The 24,893-nt window shown below is 44.0% G+C and overlaps 1 protein-coding gene across 1 annotated transcript in view; it reads left to right on the top strand.

The window, feature by feature from the left end:
* LOC141132784 (sodium- and chloride-dependent betaine transporter-like) overlaps positions 1 to 17,354 on the top strand; it is a 101,683-nt gene extending 84,329 nt beyond the window's left edge. The window contains exons 10-15 of the mRNA XM_073621640.1: positions 7,952 to 8,064; positions 8,242 to 8,379; positions 10,378 to 10,480; positions 13,170 to 13,270; positions 13,672 to 13,842; positions 16,810 to 17,354. Of these exons, the coding sequence (XP_073477741.1) occupies positions 7,952 to 8,064; positions 8,242 to 8,379; positions 10,378 to 10,480; positions 13,170 to 13,270; positions 13,672 to 13,842; positions 16,810 to 16,968 (785 nt within the window). The 3' untranslated portion in view covers positions 16,969 to 17,354. The remainder of the gene's footprint in view (positions 1 to 7,951; positions 8,065 to 8,241; positions 8,380 to 10,377; positions 10,481 to 13,169; positions 13,271 to 13,671; positions 13,843 to 16,809) is intronic.
* Positions 17,355 to 24,893: the final 7,539 nt, after the last annotated feature.

The following is a 24,893-nucleotide window of genomic DNA, read 5'->3' as shown; positions in this document are numbered from 1 at the left end:
GTCTTTCTCTTAATTTATTTGCCTCCCAAACAAAGTCAGTGTCATTTGAACAGTTACGTCCTGCATGCCCAGCAATTTGGTGGCAGCCATGCAGGCAAAGGCCTCTTCAGGACTGGGGAAGGCTCTGAGGGACGCCGAAGCCTCCTGGATCAGCCTGTATGCTGAATCCTGCACAGGACTGGGAGTCATCTTCCTGGCTCGTTTATGTGGCAGGCGGAGGGGAGGAACCTGAGACTCAGTCAGGCTGCGACTTGTCCCAGGCTTCTCTTGGCTGCCACTTAGCCCCGCCTCCTCCTGGCTGACACTAATCTCCGCCTCCTCCTGGCTGACACTAATCCCCGCCTCCTCCTGACTGCCACATTCCACAGCCTCCTCCTGGCTGAGGTCTTCCTGTGTATGAAAAAGGGACATAGTTTTAGTATTTTTTACATCAATCACACACAATTTTCACCTCCTGACTGCTGCAAATTGAATGTTAACAAATATAACAGACTATCCTTCTGAGCCCAGCATTTTGCATTCTTGTCCCAATTTTGGGTGCCCACTACTGTCTATTGATATGTAAAACGCTTTATGAAATCAGCAATTAGTGATCAATAATATCTAGTAAACATCATTTCTTTATTGCCCAGAAATCAATAGAACAATACTATACCTGACTCCAGCTGGGCTCCTCCACTTCTTCCTGGCTGGAAGGCCCAGGTTGGACATCAGAAGCCTCAGCTGGGGTGGAAGGAAGAGTGGAAGGAAGAGTGGAGAGGGATTCCCCGACTTCAGTGTGGTCTGACAGAAATCGCAGTCTCTCGTAGTACCACAGCCTGGGGACATAAACGTCATCTGCTGCAGCTCCTGATCTCTGGGAATCTGTGACCTTCTTGCGCTCCCTAAGATAAGTGCTCCTCAGGCCACCAATTTTAGCTTTTAAATAAGGGATGGTTGCTGTGGGGACCACCGGCTTCACCAACTCCAGCAGTTTCTCCAGCGCTGCCTGCCTCTTCTGTTTGTGATTATAGTGGGGGTGTCTCACTTGCCACAGACAGGGCAGCTCCCTGTACTTGTCAATGAACAGGGGCAGGAAATTGTGGTCGTTGAACCCATCCATTTTCTCTGCAAGACACAACACAAGACAAACCCTAATGTCAGGCCAAACTCCCCTAATCTTGTTACAATATAGGCTTCCATTTCGAAGCAGTATAGGCCCAAGTTTAGATCCTACCTTCGTTAGCACGATCGGCGTCTCCGATGCTCCTTCCTCCGCTCACAGATCGTACGTAAGACGCGCGCGTTACGATTTATACACACTGCGCATGCGTATAACTCCGCCCGCCCCTGACGTTCTTTCTAGTCTATTCCCCGCCCCTTTTCGTTCGGCGCAGTGGAGGAAGAGCACATGGCGGATAGACAGCAGGATCGTGCTAATTACAGCAACGAAGAGGAGGAGGGGGAGGAAAGGCCGGAGCCTGAAACGTCCCGATCCAGAAGGAGATTAAAGGACTCAAATATGTCCTTTGGGGAGATGTTGGAGATGGTGGGCATCCTGAAGAAGTCCGACTATGATGGAAAGTATGGGCCTTACCCCAACCACAATGTCCGAAAGGCCAAGATCATGGCGAAAGTGGTCAGGAGTCTGCACCGGAAATTCAGGGTACGACGATCGAAAGATCAGCTCAGGAAGCGGTGGTCGGACCTAAAATTACGAGAACATGAGCAGTACAGAAAGATCCAGAGAGTGCTGCAAAAAAGTAAGTAGTTGTGCTGTGTTCCTATTTTTTTTGTGTTTATTACGTTCGTGCTGCTCCATGTGCTTTTAGGAACTGTTGTACAGTTTAAAATGGCAACTTTCATGTTCATGGGCACATTATTCGTTCGGATCACACATTTTTATTTCGGACGATAAAATACCATTGTTTAGGCCATATGCATTTGGCCACCATTTTGACGCCCTATACTTGTCTTAAAAGAATTGGGTTGTGTAGATGGCTTTGTTACTAGAATGAAATTCAAACTAGATTGTGTGTAAGGAGAGGACACTGAGCAGCTGTTTTCACATCTGGACACTGGAGCACTAGTGTGGGACCCCAGAACACCATTTTTATTAGGGGGGCCACACAGGTGCTCCAGTGTATACTATAGGGGGGTCTCCATCGGTGAAGCTTGTACTAAACAGGTAAAGTATTGCAGCTTGACAAAGGACACTAAAAAAGATACATCTTGGAACTCGGCTAAAATAGATAATTGTACCCCACTTCCAAGCAATGTTTCATCTTTATAGTTCTGCCATCAAATATCTGTGTGCTAATTATACCATTTTTGTTTTACATAGGGGAGAAAAGACTCGGAGGACACCCCTCATCCCAGGAGACCAGAGCCCCCCCCCCCCCCCCCCCTCTGGAAGAAGGGGAAATCCCACCAACACAAGATGAGCAGGAGGAAGAAGACGTGGTGGAACTAGTCACCACAACAGGTGAGTGTCTGCAACCACAGGCTCAGATAAGAGATGGATGGCGGCATTTTTTTGGAAACCTAATTTATTTTGGGGTTCCTCTCTTTTTAGGTGATCGTGAGGTTGTGGATGAAGATCCTTTCACATCCGAAAGTGCCCAGATCCTGATCGGGGAGATCATGGGGTGTAATTTACAATTGGAAAACATCAAGCAAAACATCAATGATGTTATTCCAAAATATAAAAACATCATTGATGTTTTGGGGCGAGTTTAAAACCCCTCCAAATCACTTTCTTCTTTTGCGTGCCACAATGTGCGAAATGTTTTTGTGATTTTTCCCAAAGCCAAATTTGGAGGATGCACACAGTGTGCCAACATGTGCTATCTGCCATCACGGGAGATCAATGGACGCGTTTTGGGGGTGCAACCCCTTCCTCAATAATAAAGTAGCGGTGAGGAAGGGCTTTCTCCCCCAAAACACGTCCCTTGATCCCCCGTGATGGCAGATAGCACATGTTGACATTGGGAAATTTGTGTGCATCTTCCAAATTTGGCTTTTCCAGGGGTGATTTCCCCCCATCTGAACACAATATCAAACACAGTTCCCAAATACTCATGTCTGATATTGCCTTCCAGTTCTACCAAATGTGAACTTTGTAAGATCAAGATTTGTGTCTTTCTTGTTGGTTTTACACAGGCCTGTTTTCTATAAAATGCACATTTTGATTTTGGATAATGACACCACAAAAATTGTTATACAACAAACATGTCGGTTTGTCAGAAAAACCTTTGGTAAATGCACATGTGATTGTGCAGGTATTAAAAAGATTGTTCATCAAGAATGTGTGGATTATTGTCTCAACGCTACAACACTTTTGGAGTGATGTAATTGTTGTTTTATGAGAAAATGGGGGTAATTTCCTAAGGGCAAATCCTCTTTGCACTACAAGTGCAGTTTCAGTGCAGTTGCAAGTGCACTTGTAGTGAAAAGTGTCTTTGCATTTAGTAAATAACAGCCAACAGTGCTTTGTATAAGGTTACACAATCACGACATTTTCTGCACTCCACACATTTCTGTCAGGGTCAGCTCAAACAAACACAAGCAGTAAATGTCCACAAAGAAGAGCCTGGGGGGAGATGCCTGTCGAGAACTTGAGGTCCTGCAGGCTTCTCCCTGTGGCCAAATACCACAGGGTAGCGACCAACCTCTGCTCTGCAGTGATGGCTTGCCTCATGCAGGTATCCTGCCTGCTGATATAAGGGGTCAGCGAAGCCAACAAACGGTGAAACACGGGGTCCGTCATCCTGAGAAAGTTCCTGAAATCATCAGGATTATTCTCACGGATCTCACGGAGCAAAGGCATATGAGAGAACTGGTCACGCTGAAGCAACCAATTCTTGGTCCATGAACTCCTCCCCATCCTGTTCATGGACTGGACTTGTGTCAAGGTCAGGACCCCAACACCAAGCCCCCGCACAGCACGAACTCTACGAGGAGTACGCATACGAAACATGGCTAGAAAACGGTCGGCTGCTCAGAACAAAGTAACAGAACGCACTGAAGGACAGCAAGGCCTGTGAAGAGCGACCTGAAAACCAGTAACGAACGAACAAGAATACAATGACTACCTAAAGTCACGCGGAACTTGCTTGCACGCACTGAAGAGCAGATACAAACCCACAAGCACAAACTGAACGGCAGAAAACGATCTGAAAGCCACGAGTCTGAAAAAGTGCGAATCGTCTCTCACCAAACTTTTACTAACACGAGATTAGCAAAAGGAGCCCAAAGGGTGCCGCGCTTGGTTCTGAACCGGCCTTTTCTAGTCTCGTCGTACGTGGTGTACGTGACCGCGTGGTTGTCGATCAGAAATTCCGACAACTTTGTGCGACCGTGTGTAGGCAAAACAAGTTTGAGCCAACATCCGTCGGAAAAAATCCTAGGATTTTGTTGTCGGAATGTCCGAACAAAGTCCGACCGTGTGTACGCCCTATAAGTCTTAAATATTGCCCGTATGGGATAGATAAGACTAATGATTTGGGATGTGAACTTGACGCATGTAGAATGGTGTTTCCAGCGGTCTCTTTCCGATAGAGGCCGCTGGATAAAGAGCCATCTATAGATTTGGTTATACTTAAATCAAGGAAGGTAATAGAAGTGTCACTGAAAGTCATCGTGAAGTATAGATTGAAGTTGTTTTGGTTCATGATATGTATAAAGGAATGTAAAGCCTCTGATGTACCATTCCATATCATGAACAGGGCTGGTCTGGGACAAAAATTTGGCCCTGGACTTCCTCATGACTGGCCCACTTTAATTTTGAGTGTCCCCAACAGTGCCCCCTTACATCAGAGTGTCCCCAACAGCGTCCCCCTTACACCAGAGTGTCCCCAACAGCATCCCCCTTACATCAGAGTGTCCCCAACAGGATCCCCCTTACATCAGAGTGTCCCCAACAGCGTCCCCCTTACATCAGTGTCCCCAACAGCGCCCCCCTTACATCAGAGTGTCCCCAACAGCATCCCGCTTACATCAGAGTGTCCTCAACAGCATCCCCCTTACACCAGAGTATCCCCAACAGCATCCCCCTTACATCAGAGTGTCCCCAACAGCATCCCCCTTACATCAGAATGTCCCCAACAGCGTCCCCCTTACTTCAGTGTCCCCAACAGCGCCCCCCTTACATCAGAGTGTCCCCAACAGCGTCCCCCTTACATCAGAGTGTCCTCAACAGCGTCCCCCTTACATCAGAGTGTCCCCAACAGCGTCCCCCTTACATCAGAGTGTCCCCAACAGCGCCCCCCTTACATCAGAGTGTCCCCAACAGCGCCCCCCTTACATCAGAGTGTCCCCAACAGAATCCCCCTTACATCAGAGTGTCCCCAACAGCACCCCCCTTACATCACAGTGTCCCCAACAGAATCCCCCTTACATCATAGTGTCCCTAACAGCGTCCCCCTTACATCAGAGTGTTCCCAACAGAATCCCCCTTACATCATAGTGTCCCCAACAGCGTCCCCCTTAATTTAGAGTGTCCCCAACAGCGTCCCCCTTACATTAGAGTGTCCCCAACAGAATCCCCCTTACATCAGAGTGTCCCCAACAGCATCCCCCTTACATCAGAGTGTCCACAACAGTGTCCCTCTTACATCAGAGTGTCCCCAACAGAATCCCCCTTACATCAGAGTGTCCCCAACATCGTCCCCCTTACATCAGAGTGTCCCCAACAGTGTCCCCCTTACATCAGAGTGTCCCCAACAGAATCCCCCTTACATCAGAGTGTCCCCAACAGCATTCCCCTTACATCAGAGTGTCCCCAACAGAATCCCCCTTACATCATAGTGTCCCCAACATTGTCCCCCTTACATCAGAGTGTCCCCAACAGCGTCCCCCTTACATCAGAGTGTCCCCAACTGAATCCCCCTTACATCAGAGAGTCCCCAACAGCGTCCCCCTTACATCAGAGTGTCCCAATCAGCAGCTCCCTTCACATCAGAGTCCCCCCCAGCAGCCCACTTCACATCAGAGTCCCCACCAGCAGCTCACTTCACATCAGAGTCCCCACCAGCAGCTCCCTTCACATCAGAGTCCCCACCAGCAGCTCCCTTCACATCAGAGTGCCCACCAGCAGCTCACTTCACATCAGAGTCCCCACCAGCAGCTCACTTCACATCAGAGTCCCCACCATCAGCCCACTTCACATCAGAGTCCCCACCAGCAGCCCACTTCACATCACAGTGCCCATCAGAGAGTCCCCGTCAGCAGCCCTTCACATCAGTGTCCTCCCTCTCCTCCCCCCTCCCACATGTACTCACCGTTTTGAAGGCAGTTTCTCGTTCCTCTCTCCAGTCATGTGATAACAAGTGATAGGGGAGAGAAGAAGGAAAGTCTGCCGTTGGTCTATCTCCCCCTGCAGGCTGGAGGGAGCATAACCCCTAATGCTCTCTCCAGCATATGACGGAAGCTGCTCCTCCTGACAGGAGTGAAATTGCGATCCCTCACTGTCAGAGAGGAGCGGCTCCAGGACTGCACCTGACTGGCCCACTGAGCCATCGGCCCACCGGGAATCTCCCGGTAGTCCCGATGGCCAGTACATGCCTGATCATGAATATATCGTCTATATACCTGAACCATGCTGCTACATGGGTAGTATATGACGAAAGGCTATCTTCTGACAGAAGCGACTGTTCCCACTCCCCCAGGTACAGGTTGGCATACGATGGGGCACAACAAGTCCCCATCGCAATTCCCTGCACCTGGAGGTAGTGGGAGCCATCAAAAGAAAAAATATTGTGTGTTAGAATGAAACCTAATGCTTCCAGAAGGAATGAATTGAGTTTGCGGTCATCTTTATGAGATTGTGATAGAATGTGTCTGATGACTGAAAGACCTGAATCATGCGGGATAGAGCTATATAGTGCCTCTACATCGATGGCCACTAGAAGCGAGTGTAGTAATATATGTAATTCTTCCAAGTTTTGCAACAAATGAATGGTATCCTTAATATATGAGAATAGACCTGCAACATAGGGTCTAAGATGGCTGTCTACGAATTTACTAAGGTTTTCAGTTATGGACCCGTTCTCGGAAATGATGGGACGACCGGGGGGGGGTTTTTTTATTTTTATGTATTTTGGGAAGGCAATACAAAGTGGGGGTACGCAGATATGGTGTTCTTATATATTCCCAAATGTCTTTATCGATGGCCCCGCTACAGAACGCTTTATCAACCAAATCATAGAAGGCGGCATAGAATTTGTCTATAGTGGTTTTTGAGATAGGTTTATACCATGATAGATTGGTTACAACCTTCAGGCACATGTCTCTATACTGCTCATTAGTCATGATGACTTATTTATTTTTCTAAATAAATAAGATTTTTTACTTAAATGTAATTGTTTTGTTCGCCCATAAAGTCCCATTGTACTGGGGGGTACATAAGTTCCCTATTTTTAGGGTCTTTTCCTATGCACCGATTTGGGATGTTGGCAACATATTGAAGGCAATATAGTTGACCTTCGGTGATTCACTTTAGTATATACAGTGTACACACGATCGGACTTTCCGACAACAAGTGAAGTTGGCGGAAAATTTGAGAACCTGCTCTCAAACATTTGTGGCCAGAAATTCTGACAGCAAATGTTTGATGGAGCATACACACGGTCGGACTTTCCGACAACAAGCTCACATCGAACATTTCTCGTCGGAAAGTCCGACCATGTGTACGCGGCATTACACTGACACATTCCCTAGCAAGGTACATGAAAAAATATATCCAATGGCAGATAAAAATGAATTTTTATTTATTTTTATTTTTTTTACCAGTTTCTCTCATTTGGCTCTCCGCTTTAACACCCTACATTTCCAAGTCATTTTTGTATGAACTGGAGAACAATCAGGCTGCTTTTAATGATGAACTAAGGAACTGTGTCAAGGAACTAAAAAATAATATTCTGTTGACTTTATTAGATACCCTGAGATTGCAATCTTGTGTCTCTGCCCCCAGGACCCGGATTGGCTTTTATCGCATACCCCAAGGCGGTGACTATGATGCCCATCTCACAGCTCTGGTCCTGCCTCTTTTTTATCATGATTATCCTGCTTGGTCTGGACAGCCAGGTATGACTATGATATTGCCCAATCTGACTATAAACCAGACAACCCAAAAGTATGTGTTTAGCCAACAGCATTCATAAACATGCACAACATTTTCTAGAATGGGTTAGGAGAGTTTTGTTTAATAAATTTGCTTCACTCAACTTATTGAGGTATCTTTCCTTCCTCGTTTTTGCATAGTTCGTTTACATTGAATCACTGTGCTTGTCCATCACCGATATGTACCCAACTGTTCTGCGCAAGGGCTACCGGAGAGAGCTGCTGATTCTGGCTACGTCCATCATCTGCTTCTTATTGGGCCTGTTACTTGTAACTCAGGTAAGTTAGTAGAGATAAAGTGGAAGTTAGCACTGGCAAGTGAGACTTCACAAAATGTTAGCATACACTGCCCAGCTGTAATGAGTAGAATTGAGCTTTTTTCATCTGAAGGTTTTTGCTCAGCACTGCAGCTAAGGTCTCTGCAGCGCACACCTGTCCTAGTCAAGGAAGTGCTTAAGAAGACTGCTTGACATTCCGAATCTACCTGACAAACAAGTTAGACCCCATACACACCATACAACATTTGTTGTCTGATTTCCTTTAGATTTACCAAAACCATGTAGTGCAAGGGCCTGCCTGATTGCATACAAATTGAAACTCTTAAGGTTTGACCTCATATTTTATGGTTTTGGTAAACCTGAAGGAAAAAATCTACAGAAAATTGTATAGTGTGTATCCAGGTTTAGTCTGTCTTATTGTTTATGCCCTGATTTAATTTCTATCTGACTTTAGTTTGCTATAGTATGGATATAGCAGGGGCGTTGCTAGGTCTACAAAAGATCTGGGGCTAGAGCCCATAACAGCGTAGTAAATAAAGTCATACGCTTGGGCATGCATACACATGTATATACAGTAATATACATGTGTGTGAGTGTCTATATATCCCCAGAGAGCCCCCCCACTTACATCAGGGTCCCCAGAGAGCCCCGCCTTACATCAGGGTCCCCAGAGAGCTCCCTCTTGCATCAGGGTCCCTAGAGAGCCTCCCCTTGCATCAGGGTCCCCAGAGAGCCCCCCCCCACACTTACATCAGGGTTCCCAGAGAGCTCCCCTTGGGGACCCCTGCCGAGATTTGGGGCTATGGGCCCCAGATTCGGGGCTATAGCTCCAAAAGCCACCCCCTAGCGAGGCCACTGGGATATAGTATTCAGGCAGCTGTGCCACAGCTGCCTGAATACCTGAACAGCAACTGACCACTTTCACTTAGCTAAGCCAATTTTTTAATGGACTTTTGCTGAGGTGAATGTTTACAGGACCACTTGTTGCTCTAATTTCTTACCTATGCATATTTTTACTACAACCAACGCTGTATCCTGGCCTAGGCCGACAAGGCCCAGGCCTAGGGCAGCACTTTGCAGGGGGCAGCACGGAAAGGGTCCCCGCTGGCTTGTGCTACACTGTTAGTGTAGCACCAGTCTTATGGGGCGGACTGGGCTGAGAGGCAAATTAGTCCAGTGCTCCCATAAAGCGGCCGCACTGCTTCCGGTATGCAGGCAGCTGGCATTCCGCAACTATGGGGGGGCACAGCTTCTAATTTTGACAGTCCTCTCATCCTGGACCACAAACCTTTCTCACTGTGCTATGTTTTCTGCTGCACCATTGGCATGGTTATATCTTCTTAGTCCTCTCCATAAAATTATCAGAAATTTGTTCTTAAAGTAGAACTATAGGCAACACTTTTTTTTTTCATTTTGGATGGAGTAAGGGTTATAACTCCTGTCAGTTTATTTTTTATTATCCCTGTCCCATTGCAGCGATTTCCCTTCACTTTCTGCCCCATAGCCATACAGGAAGTGAGAGGAATTCTATGCAAATTAAGGGAATACATTGGCCCCCCCAGGCCCTCAGAACTAGTATCATCACTTGAAAATTTCAGGGCGGGTCTTAAACAGCAAGGGGTGTGGCCTTGACAGGAAGGGGTGGGTCATATTTAAATGAGGGAGTGCACGAGTTTAGTCAGGCCTAGGGCAGCACAAAACCTAAATACACTACTGACTACAACATCACATCAATATCACAACATCACATCATGACCAGCTGGTTGGGATCGTTGCTGACATTAGACTGTCTTAACAATTTGGAATTCACTGAATGATAAACTAATTAGGCAGCCTAAAGTAGGTGGTACCAAGCTTTTTTTTTTACTTATACAAATACATACATATCATATATACATATCAGTTATTTTACAAAGGCAAATGTTTAATGTGGATTGTTACAATGTTATTTGTTCATGCACAGTTTGCTTTAACCAGCCACCTTTTGTATAATCTGCAGGGAGGAATGTATATCTTCCAGTTATTCGATTATTACTCAACCAGCGGAATCTCCCTTCTCTTTTTGGGGATATTTGAGTGTATCTGCATTGGCTGGGTATATGGTGATTATCATTACTGTCTTTGGGTTATTAATGTACCAATAGGCATAACCCACAGCACCCAATCAGCAATTATCCGTCTTTGTTCTAATTTCTCAGCTGAAAAAAATGGTTAATGCCTATTGGTTACAGTGGGGTACTGAAAATATTGTCTGTTTTCTGTCTTTTTTTTAAATAAAATTGAATATGACACTGACTCACTAATACACAGTATCTCACAAAAGTGAGTACACCCCTCACATCTTTGTAAATATTTTATTATATCTTTTCATGTGACAATACTGAAGAAATTACACTTTGCTCCAATGTAAAGTAGTGAGTGTACAGCTTGTATAACAGTGTAAATTTGCTGTCCCTTCAAAATAACTCAACACACAGCCATTAATGTCTAAACCACTGGCAACAAAAGTGAGTACACCCCTAAGTGAAAATATCCAAATTGGGCCCAATTATCAATTTTCCCTCCCCGGTGTGATGTGACTTGTTAGTGTTACAAGGTCTCAGGTGTGAATGAGGAGCAGGTGTGTTAAATATGGTGTTATCGCTCTCACTTTCTCATACTGGTCACTGGAAGTTCAACATGGAACCTCATGGCAAAGAACTCTCTAAGGATCTGAAAAAAAGAATTGTTGCTCTACATAAAGATGGCCTAGGCTATAAGAAGATTGCCAAGACCCTGAAACTGAGCTGCAGCACAGTGGCCAAGACCATACAGCGGTTTACCAGGACAGGTTCCACTCAGAACAGGTCTCGCCATGGTCGACCAAAGAAGATGAATGCACGTGCTCAGAGTCATATCCAGAGGTTGTCTTTGGGAAATAGACATATGAGTGCGGCCAGCATTGCTGCAGAGGTTGAAGGGGTGGGGGGTCATCCTGTCAGTGCTCAGACAATACGCTGCACACTGCATCAAATTGGTCTGTATAGTTGTTGTCCCAGAAGGAAGCCACTTCTAAAGATGATGCACAAGAAAGCCGGCAAACAGTTTGCTGAAGACAAGCAGACTAAGGACATGGATTACTGGAACCATGTCCTGTGGTCTGATGAGACCAAGATAAACTTATTTGGTTCAGATGGTGTCAAACGTGTGTGGTGGCAACCAGGTGAGGAGTACAAAGACAAGTGTGTCTTGCCTACAGTCAATCATGGTGGTGGGAGTGTCATGGTCTGGGGCTGCATGAGTGCTGCTGGCACTGGGGAGCTACAGTTCATTGAGGGAACAATGAATTCCAACATGTACTGTGACATATTAAAGCAGAGCATGATCCCCTCCTTTCGAAGAATGGGCCGCAGGGCAGTATTCCAACGCGATAACAACCCCAAACACACCTCCAAGATGACCACTGCCTTGCTAAAGAAGCTGAGGGTAAAGGTGATGGACTGGCCAAGCATGTCTCCAGACCTAAACCCTATTGAGCATCTGTGGGGCATCCTCAAATGGAAGGTGGAGGAGCGCAAGGTCTCTAACATCCACCAGCTCCGTGATGTTGTCATGGAGGTGTGGAAGAGGACTCCAGTAGCAACCTGTGAAGCTCTGGTGAACTTCATGTCCAAGAGGGTTAAGGCAGTGCTAGAAAATAATGATGGCCACACAAAATATTGACACTTGGCCCAGTTTGGACATTTTCACTTAGGGGTGTACTCACTTTTGTTGCCAGCGGTTTAGACATTAATGGCTGTGTTGAGTTATTTTGAGGGGACAGCAAATTTACACTGTTATACAAGCTGTACACTCACTACTTTACATTGTAGCAAAGTGTCATTTTGTCAGTGCTATCACATGAAAAGATATAATAAAATATTTACAAAAATGTGAGGGGTGTACTCACTTTTGTGAGATACTGTATCTATGGATTGTATTTTCTTTACGAAAATATCTGTCCTGTAAATAGATTTTTGCTGTTTTTGTCTAATGTTAGTAGAGTATTCTAGATTGTATTCTAGTTAGTAGAGTATTCTAATGTTAGTTCAAGAGTATTGAAAAAACTGCTATGAAAAAGAAAAAAAAAGGATTTTTCTAAAAATTTGCACTGAAAGATGGCAAAAATGTAAATGTATTATAAATGTAAATGTCCTCATCTCCTGCAAACCAGTATATTTTTCAGGCAAACTATATAAGTGCCTGACCTTCCTACTCAATAGGTAGGACTATCCGAAATTAATTCAGTAGACTTTTACAGTCAGTTTCAGGTGCTGGGAGAGGCTGATAGAAGAGTTCATTAACTCACACACAGAGTTCAGGCATGTGCCAGGTTGCAAGGTAATACATCGGGATAACTTAAAGTAGGCTAAGAAAGAAGGAGTCCCATACTGTTGGATAACGGAGCTATGAGGAACATTGGTAGAATTGAGGACTGACTGCACAAAAATCTGAAGATTTTACAATTAGAAAATATGCATCTTTATTGCTTGAAAATAAGCTTTTTTCCTACTTAACTGGGGCACCTGTAAGAAATTTTAGGCTTAATTCATTACACTTTAACCAGCTTTAATTGTTATAGCAACCATTGTAGTCCACACAGAGAGCCAATGAGAGCTGAACAGTCACATGGCAGAAAATACTGAAAATAATGACAAATAACACATTATAGCACAGTAGTTAATTGAACCTAATATTATCTTGAGTACAGTTGAATCAATATCACTTTCTCCTTTTCCTTTTTCTCTTATTATGCCTGATGTGATGGTGCAGGGGCAGACCGCTTCTATGATAATATACAGGACATGATTGGCTATCGCCCCTGGCCCCTGCTGAAGATCTTCTGGGTGGCAGTGAGCCCGGCCATGTGCCTGGTATGTAGTCTTCTTCAAGATGGACCTTACTTTTAGAATGAACATTTTAGAAAATACACAACATGCCCCACCCCCCAAAACATAGAGTACTCTTAAAGAACTTTTCCAGCATCTTCTTGAATCCACTCAGAAAAAAAATGTGTTTTAATGAAGGAAAAAATAGGTCTCATTAGATACTGAATAGGTATCTAATAAAGTGGCCAGTCAATGTAAAATACACCTTATATTGGTAAATATTGTAATCATGGCTGTACTAAGTATGATTGGTAAATATGCCCACATGGTTATTAAAAATACTAACTACCAACCTTAGACAAACAGTGTACACAAAGTGGGGATTTAATCCCACCCCTGAGGTATGCAGTGCTCTCTTCTCTGATTGGTTCCCTCTCTAATTTTAGGGGGCGTTCCTTTTTTCTATCATCAAGTACATGCCCTTGAAGTATAATAACATATACATTTACCCACCATGGGGATACGCCATTGGCTGGCTCCTGGCTATTTCCTCCATGATCTGCATCCCTCTGTGGGCAATTTATACAATACTCAGGACAAACGGATCCTTCAGGGAGGTAAGTGAATTAACTATTCCCAAAATGTTTCTGTCAGTCCTTTCCCAAAAGAATAACACTTTTACTTTGATTGTCTCTATACCATCACATGACCTATGATGATGAGCGTGTGACTATCCAATGTACTGGCAAGAGCACATTTACTTACTGTAATACTGGCTCAGTAGCTACTGGCACAGTAGGAAACATAGACAGTAACTATTTTATTTGTTAAAAGACTTTTAAAGTGACATGCTGACCTTTGCTGTCTATATCTACATTGTACACAAAGAGTAACAAGACAATTCCTAACCTGCAGCTGTGCACACTTTGTACCAATGTGCCGTTCCCTTCCTCCTCTTTCAGTTTCTAATGCCGCGTACACACGGTCGGACTTTCCGGCATACTTGGTCCGGCGGACCAGAGTGTGCCGGACAATCCGCCCGTGTGTGGGCGGCGGCGGACTTTTCCGGCGGACTTCTTCCCAAAAGCCCGCCGGACCTAGATTTGAAACAAGTTTTAAATCTTTCCGCCAGACTCAGTTTCGGGCGGAAAGTCCGCTCGTGTGTGTGCTGGTCCGACGGAAAGCCCGCTCGTGTGTATGCTGGTCCGACGGACCAGATACGACACGGGGGCAGGGTATTGCATCTCGCGCTCGCTGCAATAGGAAAAACAAATTTTCCTATTGCGGCGAGCGCGGGACATACCAGGCCCTTAGGTCTGGTATGGATTATAAAGGGAACCCCCCTACGCCGAAAAAACGGCGTGGGGTCCCCCCTAAAATCCATACCAGACCCCGATCCGAGCACGCAGCCTGGCCGGTCAGGAAAGGGGGTGGGGACGAGCGAGCGCCCCCCCCCCTCCTGAACCGTACCAGGCCGCATGCCCTCAACATGGGGGGTGGGTGCTTTGGGGGAGGGGGGCGCCCTGTGGGGCCCCCCCACCCCAAAGCACCTTGTCCCCATGTTGATGAGGACAAGGGCCTCTTCCCGACAACCCTGGCCGTTGGTTGTCGGGGTCTGCGGGCGGGGGCTTATCGGAATCTGGGAGCCCCCTTTAATAAGGGGGCCCCCAGATCCCGGCCCCCCACCCTATGTGAATGAGTATGGGGTACATGGTACCCCTACCCATTCACCTAGGGAAAAAGTGTAAGTAATAAAACACACTACACAGGTTTTTAAAATATTTTATTAAACAGCTCCGGGGGGGGGATCTTCCTCCGGCTTCGGGGGTCTTCTTCCGGCTTCGGGGGTCCCTCCGCTTCATCTTCTCCCGGCGTCCGGTTGGTTCTTCTCCGCTCTCTTCTCCCGGTGTTCCTGTTCTTCGGCCGGCTCCTCTGCTGTCTTCAAGTAGCTCTCTTGCCAGCAGAGGTCCGGACTTCTGGGCTTCTGGGCTTCTGGGCTTCTCTTCCCCAGATGTTGACACGACGCTCTCTCCTGCTGGACTGCTCTCCGAGGGCTGCGTTGTGACTTATATAGGCGGAGACCCCGCCCCCTTTTGATGTCACAGTCCCTGGGCATGCTGGGACTGTGACGTTTTAGGGGGCGTGGTCACTGGGTGATGTTGACCACGCCCCCTAAAACGTCACAGTCCCAGCATGCCCAGGGACTGTGACATCAAAAGGGGGCGGGGTCTCCGCCTATATAAGTCACAACGCAGCCCTCGGAGAGCAGTCCAGCAGGAGAGAGCGTCGTGTCAACATCTGGGGAAGAGAAGCCCAGAAGCCCAGAAGCCCAGAAGTCCGGACCTCTGCTGGCAAGAGAGCTACTTGAAGACAGCAGAGGAGCCGGCCGAAGAACAGGAACACCGGGAGAAGAGAGCGGAGAAGAACCAACCGGACGCCGGGAGAAGATGAAGCGGAGGGACCCCCGAAGCCGGAAGAAGACCCCCGAAGCCGGAGGAAGATCCCCCCCCCGGAGCTGTTTAATAAAATATTTTAAAAACCTGTGTAGTGTGTTTTATTACTTACACTTTTTCCCTAGGTGAATGGGTAGGGGTACCATGTACCCCATACTCATTCACATAGGGTGGGGGGCCGGGATCTGGGGGCCCCCTTATTAAAGGGGGCTCCCAGATTCCGATAAGCCCCCGCCCGCAGACCCCGACAACCAACGGCCAGGGTTGTCGGGAAGAGGCCCTTGTCCTCATCAACATGGGGACAAGGTGCTTTGGGGTGGGGGGGCCCCGCAGGGCGCCCCCCTCCCCCAAAGCACCCACCCCCCATGTTGAGGGCATGCGGCCTGGTACGGTTCAGGAGGGGGGGGGCGCTCGCTCGTCCCCACCCCCTTTCCTGACCGGCCAGGCTGCGTGCTCGGATCGGGGTCTGGTATGGATTTTAGGGGGGACCCCACGCCGTTTTTTCGGCGTAGGGGGGGTTCCCTTTATAATCCATACCAGACCTAAGGGCCTGGTATGCCCCGCGACGGGGCTCGCAAGGTGTCAATCTCGCCGATAAAAGCGGCAAGATTGACATCCTTTTCTAGTCCCGTCGCACCTGAGTCACGTTCAAAATGAACGGACTTGTCCGTGTGTGGGCAAGTCCGTTCATTCTGAAAGTCCGCCGGAACTCTGGCGAAAGTCCGTCGGAAAGACGGGCGGACTTAGCCCACCGGAAAGTCCGGGTGTGTGTGGGCAAGTCCGTCCGTTTTAAAGTCCGGCGCACCTGGCGGACAAAGTCCGTCGGAAAGTGTGCCGGACCAAGTAGGATAGAAAGTCCGACCGTGTGTACGCGGCATAACCCTCACTAAATACCTCCATCTGAGTTTTCAATAAGAGACATCCTACCTAAAAGGAGATCATTTCTGCTGTGTTGCCTTAGATAACCTGTAGCATTCTGAGAATCCTTCCTAAAGTCAAATATTAACTTGTAAACTAAAAATTGTATGTATGTTAAAAATAAATAAATAAATAAATAAATAAATAAATAAATATAGAAACAGCTTAAGAAAATTGACCCATCTAATGAGACTTGTTTATGAATTTCATCAGAGGCTGCGTAAAGTCGTTTCCCCGGCGGATGATCTTCCACAGCCAAAAGAGCTAGCAGAGAAATCGACATCCTGCCAAACCTCCTTTGGTTCTAGAATGCGGTCCTCCAACCTTTCAGAAGACGCATGCGACAAACCTCTAGAAGTGACTTCACTGTGACAGTGCTGAATTACGAGGCCTGCTGCGTACTCTCCAATGTATTATTTCACAAGATCGTCTTGCTGGGCCTTGGACACATTAAGCCCATGAAATCATGAAGGTTGATGTTCAGGACTGACACAGAGGCATCTAATTTTTTACCTTAGTGATCAGTCACTTATTTAAGCAAATCTTTAACAAGCCTTCCCCTGCTCTGAACTCAGTTTAGTATTTTCAGCTCACTACAGGAAGTTAAGAACTTGATTGCCTTCTGGGAGGACCAATATGTATTTTTCTATGCTTGCAGTGCATTTAAAGACAAGATATGGGGAAATGTGCATGTATTGCAGAGATGTACTGAATATGTTTGCTTTGCCTTAACATAAACTTCAACCTATTAATCTACAGAGTGCAGTCACCCAATGAATGACCTTTGTTTTACACCAAATAGGGACATTTACTTAAAGGAGTTCTATGATCACAGCATATACTTTCATTTTATAACATCAGCATAGTAATAACAATACAAACACTAGTTATTATTACGAAATTACGCTGCTCCTAAATGTACAGCCTGTACATTAAATGTGAACAAAATAATCAATGAAGTGCAACTCTCTCAAAAAACTTACCAATAAATTACTCTATAAAAGTGAAATACATACTAAGGCTGGCCATATACGGTGCAAATTTCTTTCCTGTAACCACGGGTTGCAGGAAAGAAATTTGCTAGATTCCTCCCCCATCAACAGACAGTATTAATGCGGGAATCCCTCCGGCCAGGCCATTGTCTTCTCCCAGCGGAGAGGTGGGGGAAGCCATCTCTGCCGGGAGAAGACAGTGATTATCGCTAGCAGCTATAGCAGCCACTAGTAATAATCACTGGTAAAACCCGGCATGCTAGTTGTACCCGCCCTTACATGTTCCGAATCTCGAGATTGAACCCTGTATGGCCTGCCTAAATCAAATATATATATATATATAGAGAGAGAGAGAGAGAGAGAGAGAGAGAGAGAGAGAGAGAGAGCGCATATCCACTAGTGAAAAAATATGGTGATCAAATATGAAATCAATAGATTGCCATAAAAATGCTAATAAAGTTCATATCCGTGATAACACAAAGTCCATATAGTGCACCAAGGGGTGCAAGGTGATAAATAGACAAAATGTATTCATCCGGTGCTCTTGTTCATAAAGTGATAAATCAGCGCCAATTACCAGAACCTTATCTTAGGTTATAGAGATCAAACACGCTCATGCAAATGCCTGCCAGCAGGGATATTCTCCTCCTCGGATTCCTCCAGGGGAAATATCCTTTTTCAATACAGCGGGCTATCCAGTTAAGTGGAAGTCTCAGGGAAACGAATCATCCTTTCCCAAGTAATGCTAAGTATTCTCCGGCATCATAGGATAAAAGGAAGAGGCTTCATGGTGTAGTATTCCAAAAAGATTTATTTAAAACATAGTAACACTTACATCCAAGAAGATGGTAAAAAATAGAACTTTTAAACAGCCGTGGCTCTGACCAGCTGGCTGATACGTGGTGACATCAAGGAATACTGCTCCACCCGATGAGTTTCCCCATACAAGGCATCGACTGGGACTGGAGGCTGTACCTGAATGTCACTCATCACGCACTAAATACTAATGAGGCAGGAGAGACACCGGAAAAGAGCCATTTCTGGCTCTTCCTGTAAAGTGTCATCCGTTTCAAAAGATTTCAGTATCAGCAATCTAGTTGAAATTCATAAAAACTATTTGATATATAATATAAAAATACCATTATGCATAAATATACATCACAAATCAATTATATAAGGAATGTAATAAAAATAATATTAAAATTATTATGATTAAAATAAATATCCAATTTAGGCTGCTAAATTACAAGAAGAAATCAGTGAGATCAAGGAAAAACTCATTCCCTATAGTAAAGAGGGTTTATATCAGGTCTACACTAAGGAATTAAGAGAGATCATGGCAGAGGAGGAAGAGGAACAAAGGATTAAAAAACTGAAGAAATATTTAAGAGAGGTGGAGGACTACAAGTCCCATAACGTCTTTAAATGGCAGGAGATTTATAAGGACAACTATATACAACCAGTTGAGGCTGTGAATATGGAGAACACAGATACCAATGGGAGTAATTAACCACACCCCTTTCTTGAAAATAATAGATCCGAACCTGGACACCAAATAGGGATTTTGGACCCCCGAGGGGGGGGGGGGATGGGGGTGTACACCATATCAACATAAGAAAAGGGGAAATAATGGCAAATACAGAAATTATTCTAATGCCTCGAGGAACTAATATCAATACCCCCTGGCAAATAATTTTAGAAATCAGGGTAGATCCCAGCAGCTAGGACCTAATAGGGGAAACAGACCTCCCCATACTCCCTATAACAACTATGGGAATCATTACCTCTATCCTCAAGAGAGACAACCACATATGGAATATACAGGCAGATATGATGACCCGTCACAGAGGAGACAACTGGGGGGGTGGATATTATGAAGGACCTCAAAATTTCCCTGATGCTCCAAGGAAATATGATATTGTGGTGGGAAACAGATTTGGATCTTTGCAGGATTATTGTGATGAGATAGAAGATGAAGGAGAATATCAGGCTACAGAATATGGACCATCACGGAACAACCATGTTCGTCCTAATGAGGGACCACCTGGAGCAGCTCCTTTAAGGAATAAAACATATCATTTTTTTAGGAAAAGGACAGGACAAAAAAGGAAGACTAAGAGGATGCAGGGGAGGGAAGCAGAGCCATCCCCCAAAAATGAAAGAGTTGAAATGTGAAGGTTAATTTAATCTAAGTGGAGTGGAGTATACTGATTTAGAGAAGATTACATTAAATCAGGGTCTAAAATATGCACCCAAAAAATCTCTGAACAAAATTCAGATGTTTATAGATGTTCAAAAATATGTAAGGAAGTTGAGTGTTAAGCAGCACTTTTGTTCTAATCCAGTCAATAGGGATACAAATCGAAATATGAGGGGTAATATGAAGGAAACAGGTTTGAGGAATGCGTCCCTGTTTAATTCCCCAGGTAATCCCGCTCCCAACATTTCAGTCTTTAAAGAATTGGTTTTACAGGTTTTACAAAGAGCACAGGATTATTTAGATGAAATGAACACTCTCTTGTCAGATAAGGACATTTATACTATCCTTAAAAGGGACCCCACAAGTGTATATAAAAGACAGTTAAATAACCTGATTCAGGATAGATAAAGAAAGGGTATTATTAGTAAAAAAAAAAAGAGCAGGAATTTTGGATTCCTTTGGCATGGAGAATGCCTATTATTTTTTTCAACCCCTAGTACCAAAACAGCTTTTTTGAAGGACTCTATGCAAATTATCAATGGAATTTCACAAATCAGAAATAGAGGAGGATGCACTGCTGGTAACAGCAGACGTCTCTTCTTTATATACTATTATTCAACATGTGTTGGGATACTAAATGGCCAGATACTTCTTAATTAAAGATAAATCTGTAGATTCTCCTTCATTGGAGTTTATTCTGAGGTTGTTACAATTCGCTATGGAGCATAATTATTTTTTCTATTGAAGAGATTACTATCTGCAGTGTACAGGTATGGTAATGAGGGCAACATTTGCCCCCAGCCTCGCCAATCTCTTCATGGCTCTTTGGGAAAATGATCATATTTTCTCCAGGAGATGTCCTCTTCTCCTTTTCTGCAGTCGGTACATAGATGACGCCTTCTTTTGTGGAAAGGGGATGGGAAATCTTTGTATTCCTTTATGAGAAGTCTTAATGATAATCAGTGGGGTTTCAGATTCACTTATGAATATAGTGAGGCATCTGTCAATTCTTTAGATTTAGTTATCTTTAAGATCAGGGACAGTTATTAACTAAAACATATTTTAAACCCAAGTACAGGAATGCATATATACCAACAGGTAGCTGTCACCATCCCAATTGGCTTAACCTGTTCCCATCCCGCGTATAGTCAAATGATGGCTGCAAGGTGTCTCTCTTATCCTGGGCGGCCGTCATATGACGTCCTCAGCTTCTCGGCCGCTAGGGGTCGCGCATGCGCTCCTGCCGTGTCACTCGGGAGCTGATGCACATGCCTGTCGGCCGCGATGGCCTTTGGCCACCCGCGATTGCCAGTCAAAGAGCAGGGACGTGGATCTGTGTGTGTAAACGCCCGGTACAGAGGAACACCGATCGGTCACCTCCCCCAGTCAGTCCCTTCCCCCCACAGTTAGAATCACTCCCTAGGTAACACATTTAACCCCTTGATCGCTCCTAGTGTTAACCCCTTCCCTGCCAGTGACATTTATACAGTAATCAGTGCATTTTTATAGCACTGTTCATTGTATAAATGTGAATAGTCCCAAAATAGTGTCAAAACTGTCCGATCTGTCCGCCGTAATATCGCAGTCCTGACAAAAATCACAGATCGCCGCCATTACTAGTAAAAAAAAAAAAAATGCCATAAATCTATCCCCTATTTTGTATGTACTATAACTTTTGCGCAAACCAATCAATATACGCTTATTGTGATTTTTTTTAACCAAAAATATGTAGAAGAATACATATCGGCCTAAAATGAGGAAAAAAAATGTTTTTTGGTATATTTATAATAGCAAAAAGTAAAAAATATTGTGTTTTTTTCAAAATTGTCGGCCTTTTTTTGTTTTTAGTGCAAAAAATTAAAACCGCAGAGGTGATCAAATACCACCAAAACAAAGCTCTATTTGTGGGGGAAAAATTATCAAAATTTCATATGGTGTTGTATGACCGTGCAATTGTCATTCAAAGCGTGACAGCGCTGAAAGCTGTAAATTGGCCTGGGCAGGATAGTGGTGAAAATGCCCTGTATTGAAGTGGTTAAAGCCATACCAAAGGGCCAATTTCAACATGAAGAAATTGTTCCTGATTAGATTTTGAATCCCAAGCCAATATATTAAAAGATCGTTTCATGGAGAAAGTGGTACGACCCCAGGATTGTAGGAAAGGAATTTAAAAGATATTTCAGTTATAGATACAGAGAATTTTTTGCCCCCCAGGAAAAAAGATCTGGTAAATAACAATAGTTTTAAGTGGGTATTTATAACCAGCTTCTCTTCTCAATACTGGTGGGTGAATAGAATAATGAAAAAAAAAATAAAAAATTGCAAGTCCTAAAAAGTGATAGGATCTTGGGGCCAAAACTCCCAGACAAGCCAAACATTATCTACAGAAAAAATAAAACCTTAAAAGATGTGTTGGGAATCTTGACTGTTTTTTTTTCCATGTAAAAGGTGCAGCGTATGTAAAACATCCAGGACTATTAGGACTTCTTCTTTCTCTTCTCATGTCACCTCTAAGGTATATAATATCAAAGATTTCATGACCTGCGGAACCATAGGGGTCATTTTTTTTGCTCAGGCGCCCATGTGGCCTCCAGTATGTTGGGAGGACCACACGAGCCTTAAATGTTCAGATGGGGAACACCCAGCCAATATTTGTAAAGGCTTCATAGGACACAGTGTGTCCAACCATTTTCATTATCATCATGGTAGGAACCCTTCTCTCCTTCAGGTCATAGCTATTGAGAAGTATACTCCACATTGGAGGGGCAACAACATCAAAAGACACATTTCACGTTGAGGAACCCAGTGGATTTATGGCATACAGTCATACAGCCCCCTGAGGCTTAATGTGGAATGGGACAGTATAGATACCAGATATATTTGGCCACTTGTCTCCCTCACTTTGGACTAATGGACAATTTACTATTCTCATTATTATATTTTTCTGTACTTTCCTGTATTACCATTTTGTTTTTTTAAGCTAGTGGTTTAGTCTTTATTTCTATTTTCGATTTTCGGTATGTTGTGTCCACATATTGTTCACGTTGGAGCCATGTGTGTTGCCAATCTGCAAGTTGGAGATGAATAATTCACACTCTTCATCCCATTTATATGTTTTTTATCCATATTTCTGTGTATTTATTTTATATATGTCACATTATTGTTATTCATATGTTTTTATTTTATTGTATGTGTTTATTGTCAATTCCTTTTTCTGAGATGAATTATATATGATATTTGATCTCGCATAAGAGGACTTCCTTGTTCCTTTGAGAATCATTTTTTGAGTTTCTATTGGATATTTCTTTTAATCATAAAAATGTTAATATTATTTTCTTATTAAATTATTTATATAATTGATTTGTGATATATATTTATGCATAATAGTATTTTTATATTATATATCAAATCATTTTTATGAATTGCAATTAGATTGCTGATACTGAAATCCTTTGAAACGGATGACACTTTACAGGAAGAGCCAGAAAAGGCTCTAACGGTGTCTCTCCTGCCTCATTAGTATTTAGTGCGTGTGGTGAGTGACGTCCAGGTAGAGCCTCCAGTCCCTTTCGATGCCTTGTATGGGGAAACGCGTCGGGTGGAGCAGCATTCTTTGACGTCACCACGCATCAGCCAGCAGGTCAGAGCTGCGGTTGTTTAAGTTCTATTTTCTACCATCTTCTTGGATGTAAGTGTTACTATGTTTTAAATAAATTCTTTTGGAATACTACACCATGAAGCTTCTTCCTTTCATCCTATGATGCCAGAGAATACTTAGGATTACTTGAGAAAGGATGATTAGTTTCTCCGAGACTTCCACTTAACCGGATAGCCCACTGTATTGGAAAAGGAACTTTCCCCTGGAGGAATCCGAGGAGGAGATTATCCCAGCTGGCAGGCATTTGCATGAGCGTGTTTGATCTCTATAACCTGGGATCCAACTGTTCTGGTAAGCGGCACTGATTTATCACTTTATGAACTAAAGCACCGGATGAATACATTTCGGTTTTTTATCACCATGCACCCCTTGGAGCAATATATGGACTTTGTGTTATCACTTATATGGACCTTATTAGCATTTTTATGGCACTCTATTGATTTCACTTTTGATCACTATGTTTTTTTAAATAGTGGATGTGCGCTTTCTATATATATATATATATATATATAGATATATATATATATATATATATACACATACATATATATATATATAGATACACAGTATCTATATATATATAGATATATATATATGTATATACACACTTTTAGGGTTAAATGTGCCCGTGTAGCACCGCTGCCAAAGCGATTTGCAGGCGCTTCGGCAGCGGTGCCCATTCAATGTAATTCTCTTCAAAAATACACTGCTCCTCCAACACCCCAAAGATGCTGCTTTCAGGACTTTTTTTAACGTCCTGCCAGTGTAGCGCTCCAGTTTGAAAGCACTCGGGCTTTCACATTGGGTTGGCAGGGGAGGCATTTTCCAGGCACTTTACAGGCGAAATTTTTAGCCCTTTAGTGCCTGAAACACGCCTGTGAACGGGGTCGAAGGCAATTGGTCCCACTAGATTTTAGTTAGGGGTATCAGAGTAAAGGGGCCTTAATACAAATGCACGCCACACTTTTTTAGATAGTTATTTGTAAAAACAATTGAAAACCATTTATTATTTTCCTGACACTTTACAATTATGTGCCACTTTGTGTTGGTCTATCACATAAAATCCCAACAAAATACATTTATGTTTTTGGTTGTAACATATATATATATACACACACACACACACACATATATACACACATATCTCACAGAATTGAGTACACCCCTCACATTTTTGTAAATACTTTATTAATTCTTTTCATGTGACAACACTGAAAAAATGACACTTTGCTACAATGTAAAGTAGTGAGTGTACAGCTTGTATAACAGTAATTTGCTGTCTCCTTAAAATATCTCAACACACAGCCATTAATGTCTAAACCGCTGGCAACAAAAGTGAGAATACCCCTAAGTGGAAATTTCCAAATTGGTCCCAATTAGCCATTTTCCCTCTCCGGTGACTCGTTAGTGTTATGTTACAAGTCTCAGGTGTGAATGGGGAACAGGT

The sequence above is a fragment of the Aquarana catesbeiana genome, linkage group LG03 (genome assembly GCF_042186555.1).
Source record: "Aquarana catesbeiana isolate 2022-GZ linkage group LG03, ASM4218655v1, whole genome shotgun sequence".
In the NCBI taxonomy this organism is placed as follows: Eukaryota; Metazoa; Chordata; class Amphibia; order Anura; family Ranidae; genus Aquarana; species Aquarana catesbeiana.
The sequence above is the reverse complement of the archived record's forward strand: the minus strand, read 5'-3'. Positions and strand labels throughout refer to the sequence as shown.